The following is an 8,950-nucleotide window of genomic DNA, read 5'->3' as shown; positions in this document are numbered from 1 at the left end:
AGTATAGAGTGTTGGCAGAAAGATCGGCGAACATTATCACGGAACATAGTATCTACTGAGTGGTAGACATTCTATTTCACTCAATTCGTAAATCGTAGCTGTATTCGAATAATAGTATTTTAAAAAGATAAAACCGACTTCAAATTTGTACGTAATTGAGAATTAAAATTCCGTATCTCAAAAACTATTGCACCTATTTCGATAAAACTTGTACTATTCCCTAAGTTGAACAATACCTAATACAACAAAAAAAAAGAATTAATTACCTACTTAAATAGGACTTGTAGTTCCAGAGATATGCGAACACAAACATAAAAATATACATACATACATACACTTTTGAAATTTGGCACATTTGCTCAGACGCTGATAATATTACCTATAGACTAACATAAACTGGGCAGTTCTGGGAATATTACATACATACGCGCCGAATTGATAACATCCTTTTTTTGTAGTCGGTTAAAAAGGATTGAAAACTCAGAAACAGGCACATACCTATAGTTACTTAGCACGGCTGTAGATAATCGACGGAGAGCTGAGTGCTGACGACCAAATCGGTCATGTCACATGTGGCTTCAGCTGTATTATAACTCCGTTAGCTACTTCCCTGGGCCTGAACGACCTTTTCTGATAATATTATGCGTGCTGGCAGGCCTTGGGTGGTGACTGGTGGCCGGTGGGTGTGGGTGTAGTGGGGTGGGGAAAAATGTAGGTGACATTAATTTTTTTTTCAAACAGTTGCTCTGTACTTCCTGTGCCGTGTGCAGGCAAAAAACTGTAGATTCAACAATAATAATTGTTTTCGGTCGGCCGATTCGGCCGATTTCAACCATAGACTAACCTTCCCAACGATATTTTTGTCTGGCTATTTTTTTTGGGTTATAAGTACCCACATAATAATATTATAATATCTATTAACCATAAACTTATAATTAAACATAAACTTATAATATACTGTAATTAAATTAGTCTATAGTATATAAATAAGTCTATGGATTGAATATTGGCATCGGCCGTTAGTCGATAAGAAAAGCGCAACCGCCAACGAATCAAACTTTAGTGTCATACTTCAGATTTAGAATTTTTGTGTCTTACAATAAAAAGATGCTTCATATTGGCGAAATTTTCTAGGAAGATGCCAAGAAGATGCTGACTGTACTGTTATTTTACCTTTTTGTTATCTAATCAGTTTCTCAATAAAACAAGGGAATGTCGTCATACACTACTTGAATTTAATAATTCTAACTATTCAAATGTCTTATCAATACGTATCTTTAGATCAGTTTTTTAAAACAAAGATATATGAAATAAATGCTAATATTAGGCAATATCTTTTTGACTTCTTGGACTGAGGTAGTCTCAAACACTCAATTGAACTTGAAAAAGTGTGTTAGTAGTGTAATCGCTATATTTTTGCTCCAGTGCTTATTGTAATTGAGTGGAAACAATAAATTGAGAGTAAAAATATTTGAATAACATTTAAAATCAGGAATCTCGAAATAAAGACTTAACCACTAGTTTTATATTAAAAAAAAATATTTTGACAGCTGATGATGCCATTTGACATTTCACTGTTGACATTGACAAATGACAGTTCACAATTGGCTGTCGGGGTGTTTGTACGTGGTACGGTGAAATAAATTGCAAAATATTATATATTGGTTTTTTTTTTGCAAAAAAACTGTTGAAAATTTTAGAATAGTAATAATTTTACAAAATAATTCAACATGATTTCTGGACGTGCATTACATTTTGTATTCAAAGTCGCCGACAGGACGCTCACAGCGAAATTCTACCGGGAAATTCTCGGAATGAAAGTAAGTTTTATTTTCGTCTTTCTTTCGTTTAACAATAAGGGCTAAGTATTATGATTCCTATTTATTATGTTATTTTGTCTTTTTGTGACGAACTATCTGGGTAATTTTAATATTCAGTCCCCTCAGTACTCAGACCTGTCAAGGTCGCATGACAGAGTGGTTACGATCTAGAACTAATTGCTGTCCGAACGTTAGAACAGGTTTTGTTTTAATTAGAGTATCGTTTGCAGGTACTCCGTCATGAGGAGTTTAGCGAGGGCTGTGAAGCGGCATGCAACGGGTAAGTTTTCAATGTTAAAGTATAGTATCATAGTAGCCAGTTTTTTTGTCACTGAATTACAGACTGTGTCCTTGTAATCCTTATTATGAGGCCATCTTTTTTTCTATGAAAATATACTACTTAGAATATTATATTCTATCAAAAAAATTCCACTCATACAATATTAAACAAGCCATAAAGCCAAACCCAAAATTAATGGACTTATCAATTTAACGGATGCTTAATAGTAGTAATGGACTGGACTAGAATGTGGTAATGCTTTAAATTAAATTGAGGCATTCTTCAAATTCACCCTATAAATTACGTTTTGCTACTGTATTTCTTTATTTTACAAATTTAATATTTATTTGTTGCAGTCTCATTTATTAAACTATAATTTAACTAGATGATGCCCACAAATTGCGCCAAAATTCGTTTATCGCGCGGTAACCATACATTTTTCCGAGATAAAAAGTATCCTATGTCCTTTCCCGGGACTCAAAGTATTTCCATACAAAATTTCAGCAAAATCGGTTCTGCGGTTTGAGCGTAAAGAGGTAACAGACAGACAGATAGACACACTTTCGCATTTATAATATTAGTATGGATTATTAGATTTCATAAAAGACTCACTTACTAATGCTCACTTTTTATTTTGCAGACCTTACGCAAACAGATGGAGCAAAACCATGATTGGTTACGGTCCGGAAGACACACATTTTGTGGTGGAACTCACCTACAACTACGGTATCACACACTACGAAATGGGAAACGACTTCCAAGGCCTAACAATCCAATCAAGTGAGAGCTTGAAGAGGGCAGCGGCAGCTAACTGGCCGATTAAAGAACAGAACGGCTTGAAATATATTGAAGCTCCTGGAGGCTACAAGTTCTATATTATCGACAAACCACAGCCTACCGACAAAGGTACTTTTTTTTATATAATCTTATATCTTTAAACGAGCAATTCTTGTATATATATATTTATTTATAATTGGAATCTCGGAATCGGCTCCAACAATTTTCATTAAATTTAGTATATAGGGGGTTTCGGGGGCGATAAATTGATCTAGCTAAGATTTATTTTTATAAAATGTCTTTTTATTCGTGTTTTATCGATAATCAATAAACTGAAAAATATGACTCTTCCTGACATCTATTGGCGAATAATAATACTATTTTGTGAGCAACTAATTGCTTTAACGACACAACAACTAAATGTCTCTGAGTGCAGCGGTTAAACAAAGGGAATAAATTTCAAGCATAAAATGACCCTGAACTTGTTTACTGTGATAAGCTCTAGACAAAGGTTTCCCAACCTTATCGTTATAAAAATTAAACAATACGTATAAAAATAAATGGCTTAAACATTTTAAGTAAACCAATTCTTTGTTTAAAAATGAATCATTTTTATTATCATTAGTCAGAGTTCATGACTCTAAACCAGAAACTCATCCAACCAAATCACATTAAAATGATTACATGAGAAGCATGTCAACGACCAACTTTCCGATTTATTTTTAACAATCAAATTAGCATAATTTTCTGCCTACTGATATTGATTATTTCATGATAAAATCATCTTTGCACTCACATCTTCAATATTTATCGCCACTTATGATTGGAAATGTACTGAAAGGATGATAAAATATTTACTTCCAACAAGACAAACAATATCACACATTACTCAGAAAAAGTATCCTACAAAGTAAAGGACGACCTCTGTGGCTCAATGGTTAAGAGTGTGTGGCAGCTCAAACCGAGGGTCGCGGGTTCGAATCCCGCCGACGAAACAAAAAGTTTTCAATGTTCCTGGGTCATGGATATAACTCGTAGTCTGTAGATATCCTTAATCTTTACTTAGGAGCAAAGAAAGACCCTAAAAAGACTCAAGTCACTGGGCTTATGGGCCTCTGTATCATTGTATTTGTGCAAATGATAAATTGATTACAATCTTAATTACATTGGTACTAATACTTAATGATGTGATAACAGTCAAGATAACCATCAACAATTATAGAAAATGTCTACTCTACGTAAATCACGTATTGTTGTGATATAATTATTATCAAAAGATATTTTTTGTACTATGAAACAGAATAAACGATAGGTGCTTTCTAAATAATATAATAATAACTCCCACACCGGTTTCGGTGACGGGAACCTGGTTTTATTAAAACCAGGCCAGCTACGCAGGAGTAATTTTATAGTGCCCAAGTGTGTGCGCAGTACACAAGAGCACTCTCTATTCCTTTTACTCTCATAACCCAGTGGGACGGAAGACCGACACGACTGGCGAGAGATCAGGCGCAGGACCGACTTTTTACATGCCCATCCGACGCATGGATCATCTTACTTGTCAGACAATCAGGTGATCAGCCTGCATTGTCATAACAAAACTTGGAAATAACATGTTTCCAACGCGGGAATCGAACCCACAACCTCCGAATCAAGAGCCACGTTCTAAATCACTGGACCAGGGAGGCGTTCTAAATAGTTCTTTCTAAATAGCTATATTTCTTAAACATGCTATGAATTAACAATTCAAATAGCAACAGTAAAGTATGTAATAGAAGTTGATTCATAGGCAGATAAACAGAAGTAATTTGCTCGCGTTAAGTCAAACCCATCCGACCGATCACAGCTAACATTGAATTGACACAAGCCGACCAAAAGACGTAGCTCTGTCAACTGCCTAAGAATCAATTTCCTCGGGTATACATTTTATGAATCCATACTTCCATAAAAAATATTAGATATATAGTGTATGGCTGTTATGTCTTTACGCATGAACTACTGAACTAACTTGGCATACTTTAAGTCCCGGGAAAGGAAAAGGGATACTTCTTATCCCGAAAATGTACGGTTCTCACGAGATAATTTTGGCGCAACGTTGACAACTATGGTAATTAAATAAATGCAACAAGCTTTTTGAATTTTTAATAAAAACTGTATTATTTTCGATTACAGATCCCGTGATCAAGGTGGCTCTCGCTAGCTCCAACTTGGCGAAGTCGATCGCCTACTGGAACGGTCTTCTCTCGTTGAAGATCTTCGAAAAGACTGACAAATCTGTGTTACTTGGCTTCAGCGAGGACCAATCCAAACTTGAACTTATAGAAATCGGTAAGAATAACAAGCTTTTATTAGCTTGGGCTATATGTACATATGTAACGGAATCTTTGAGCACGATTTTTACCTATCTCCAGAAGTCTAATTACTTATTTCGAAGCTTTGCATTCGAGCCAATGAAAATGCAATAATTCGTAAAAAATTTGAAAAAATCAGATAAAAAAAAAAGCGAGTTTTTTTTAGTTTCTTAACTATAATATTTTGTTTTACAAATCGCCGCATGTAAGAAAGCTTCGTCGCCATGCCCGTTTTCACGCTAAACAGCAGCACCAGCAAAGACAGGAAACCAAAAAATTTTGTTTGACGTTTGACAACGTTTCATCAGTGGCGAAGGGTGAATATTTTCGGAAGGGAAGCCGGAGTAAAAAATCTACTTACTAAAACGCTCAGCACTGATGTTCAACAATGTTCGAGTTTCAAGTTTGATAATGATGCCTTTGAAAAATGCCTTCTGAGTTAAGTTGTATGCGTGACGGCACATACGGTCATTCAAAACTAAGTTTGGAAAACGAAGTTTCCTTCGACAGCAAATAATCTGTCAGACAACAGTCTCAGCTGTACGAGTCACAATTAACAAATCACAATACAAATTAAATTCGAGACACTGCACTCTTCTTAACGCTAATACTACATATTTTATACATTCGCGTTCGCCATTCGCCTCGTCATTCGACGTTGATTCGACGAAACATTCGTATACGAATGCTGTCGCGAACTTTGTCGCGAAATACCGTTCACACATTCGTGGGGTGATTCATTTTGACATTCGCACATGAACATGAAGGACGTGTTCATATTATGATAGCAATGTTGAATGAAAAATATAAAATTTATTATAGCGATATTTTGGGTTCCAATAAGCTCTTCCTTTTTGTAAAATTCTAGGAATTCTAAAATTCGCCTTTCACTCCACGCCACATACGTGGCATTAGTAATTTACCATTGTGTAAACTTATAAGTCATAATTTTAAGATATAACACATACAAAAAGATTATATTTTGTTGTTTAAGTAAGTATAATAAGTATTATATTTATTAGTTTCTTAGTATTTATGAGCGCGTAGCCCGCCGACAAACTACTATGCAGTTTGGCTAATATAATAAGGAAATATATTTTGGTTTTCAATAAATATTATTATTAGTATATTTTTGTAGTATAATTATTATTATGTAATAAAAATGGCGAGGAGTGAAAGGCGAATTTTAGAATTCCCTTCCCTTCGCCACTTATGAAACGTTGTCAAACGTCAAACAAAATTTTTTGGTTTCCTGTCTTTGCTGGTGCTGCTGTTTAGCGTGAAAACATTCCAGTAAACATCGACGATGGGCATGGCGACGAAGCCTTCTTACATGCGGCTTCCAGTGTACTGGTCTAATCGCTTAGGCCAATGATCGCTTAGGTTTAAGATATTTTGATTTATGTCACACTTGACAGTACACTGACATTTTTTGGAAACACAACCCATATGTAGTCAGTGATGCCAACCTGCAGATAATTTCAGATCGATGAGGAACCAATAGAAAATCTAGAAGTGTCTACCCTTACGCCATCTAGTTAAGATTGTTAAAATTAAAAAATATAAATGAAATAGTGAAAATCCCTCATTATCAAAGGTTTCTTTTATCAGAAATACCATGAACTTCGGATGTATCCCAAAAAATTCAAACGTTTGACAGATTACTGAGAATTGTTGGACCTCATATTAAATACTAGATGGCGAAATGCGATCCCAGCTGAAGAAAGGCTGTCAGTTTAAATTATACAATGGTGGTCTTTCTTGTACTGCGATTATCAAATCTTCCACGTCTATCTTCATATCGTTTGGACTTTGGAGACGGACACTCCATTGGAGATACAGGCGCCGACATGTTTAGCAAAGAGTAAAAATAAACCACTGCGATGTTTATTGTTGGACAGATGATAATATGTTTTAATCTGTAGACAGACGAAACACAAATGAAGTGCCGGCCGGCAAATCACAATTTTAAAATCGCTGCGATTATTAACTCGCATGTGCGCGCACTGTCATACTAATTCATACGTTGTATATCTGCGATAAAATAATCGCGCTGCATAAAGTCGTGATGCGCGCTAGGCCTTAAGCCTTGTTATGAAATTTTCTGAAAATATAATTTTGTAGTTTTACCGAGTCTACATTGAAACCATAATATCAAAACTGCACTAATTGCCCCGAGTGGGTTGAAATATAAAAAAAATGTAGGAGACATAAAGTAACTTTGTTGGAATTATTAAATGTATTGTGAATATGTGACCAAATATATTCTATTAATATTAAATCCAATAAAATTGCAGGCGAACCAGTGAACCGAGCGAAGGCCTACGGCCGTATAGCCTTCTCCTGTCCCTTCGACCAGCAGCCACTCATAGACCAGAAGATCCAAGAGGCCAAGGGCAAGATTCTCACTCCACTGATTTCCCTCGACACCCCAGGCAAGGCCACCGTCCGCGTGATCATCCTGGCCGACCCCGACGACCACGAGATCTGCTTCGTCGACGACGAGAGCTTCCGCCAGCTGTCCCAGGTGGATCCCAGGAGTGACGCCGACTTGGACAAGTTTATTAAGAGCGACAAGTCCAGGGCGTAATTGTGATATTTGTTTTTAAGCTTGCGAGCGCATAAAGTTATAAAACTCCCCGAAAGCTATTAAAAATGCGGTTATACTGTTTTTACCACAATACACTATGTCCATCGTATAATATGATGCATGTAAAAACATTTAATGTATTTTGAATGTATTGTCTATAATCCGCATGTTTTTTTTAAATTCGTAATGGTAAAACAATGTTGCTAATGGTCTTCGGCAATGGTAGTAAGTCTGGAAATGTTGGTGCATAAGCATGATTCATGAATAAGGGTAACATTGGTATAGCGGACCTAAGGCTGTATTTATATGCGTCCTCCCGAAGCCGCGGCTTGGCCGCTGCACCCCGAGATCACATACCGCTAGCAAAATTTAATGTATGTAACGATTTATTTAAATAGCGCTGTCATTTACATGCATTTACTTGTGAACCGCGCGGTTGGGCGGAAGCATATACATTATACAGCCTAAGTACCATCGAGGAAATTGATTCCTAGGCCTACGTCATGTGGTCGGCTTATGACAATTCAATGTAGCTGCAGAGTAGACAGAATGATAGAGTATGCCGACTTAGAACTGATGTTGAAATTTTTAAATTTGACGTATTATGACGAAAATCGTCGCTAGGGTTGTTAACTTTTTACCTACGAATTTAAAAATATGACATATTCGATGGACGTGTTCCTCTTTGGTTGTATTGTTGTTTGTGTTTTGGCACATGCGATTAAAATTGTCAGAATCCAATTTTGAAATCTTTATTTTAAATACAATGATATTCTATGTTACTAACGTAAGAAACTCATTGTTTAAATATTTAAAAATAAATTATATCAGCCAGCACGAGGCACATTCCGTTCATAATCCAAGTGAAACCCAACGAATTTGACAAATATTGAAACCTGTCCGCTTCTTTGCAGTCGAACTACTGGTAGTTATGTCTATTGTGGTAGCTGTGATCGGTCTGACGTGGATTTGACGTGACCCGACCATAAAGTTAGTATAGCGGAATAGAGTAGAGCTGTCAAACGAAACCAAAATTGGTTATCATCTGTGTGAAAAATATGTGTACGTATACACTTACACAAGCATGATTGAACATGAATTCTATGAGATTAAATTGTCAACGTGCGGCACG

The 8,950-nt window shown here is 36.1% G+C and overlaps 1 protein-coding gene across 1 annotated transcript; it reads left to right on the top strand.

Moving 5' to 3' along the window:
- The first annotated feature begins 1,465 nt into the window (after nt 1–1,465).
- LOC121731511 (glyoxalase domain-containing protein 4) lies at nt 1,466–8,308 on the top strand. The gene is made up of 5 exons (XM_042120952.1): nt 1,466–1,820; nt 2,051–2,100; nt 2,741–3,006; nt 5,050–5,205; nt 7,526–8,308. Exons 1-5 carry the CDS (start codon nt 1,731–1,733, stop codon nt 7,816–7,818), a joined length of 855 nt encoding a protein of 284 aa, XP_041976886.1. The 5' UTR covers nt 1,466–1,730; the 3' UTR covers nt 7,819–8,308.
- Nucleotides 8,309–8,950: the final 642 nt, after the last annotated feature.

The sequence above is a fragment of the Aricia agestis genome, chromosome 11 (genome assembly GCF_905147365.1).
Source record: "Aricia agestis chromosome 11, ilAriAges1.1, whole genome shotgun sequence".
NCBI lineage: Eukaryota > Metazoa > Arthropoda > Insecta > Lepidoptera > Lycaenidae > Aricia > Aricia agestis.
The sequence above is the reverse complement of the archived record's forward strand: the minus strand, read 5'-3'. Positions and strand labels throughout refer to the sequence as shown.

What these genes read in the sequence shown, in the direction of transcription:
- LOC121731511 (XM_042120952.1), top strand. Translation starts at nt 1,731, where the DNA reads ATGATTTCTGGACGTGCATTACATTTTGTATTCAAAGTCGCCGACAGG. An exon ending in GGGAAATTCTCGGAATGAAA is followed by an intron (nt 1,821 to 2,050) that starts GTAAGTTTTATT and finishes TATCGTTTGCAG; the next exon opens with GTACTCCGTCATGAGGAGTT. An exon ending in ACCACAGCCTACCGACAAAG is followed by an intron (nt 3,007 to 5,049) that starts GTACTTTTTTTT and finishes TTTCGATTACAG; the next exon opens with ATCCCGTGATCAAGGTGGCT.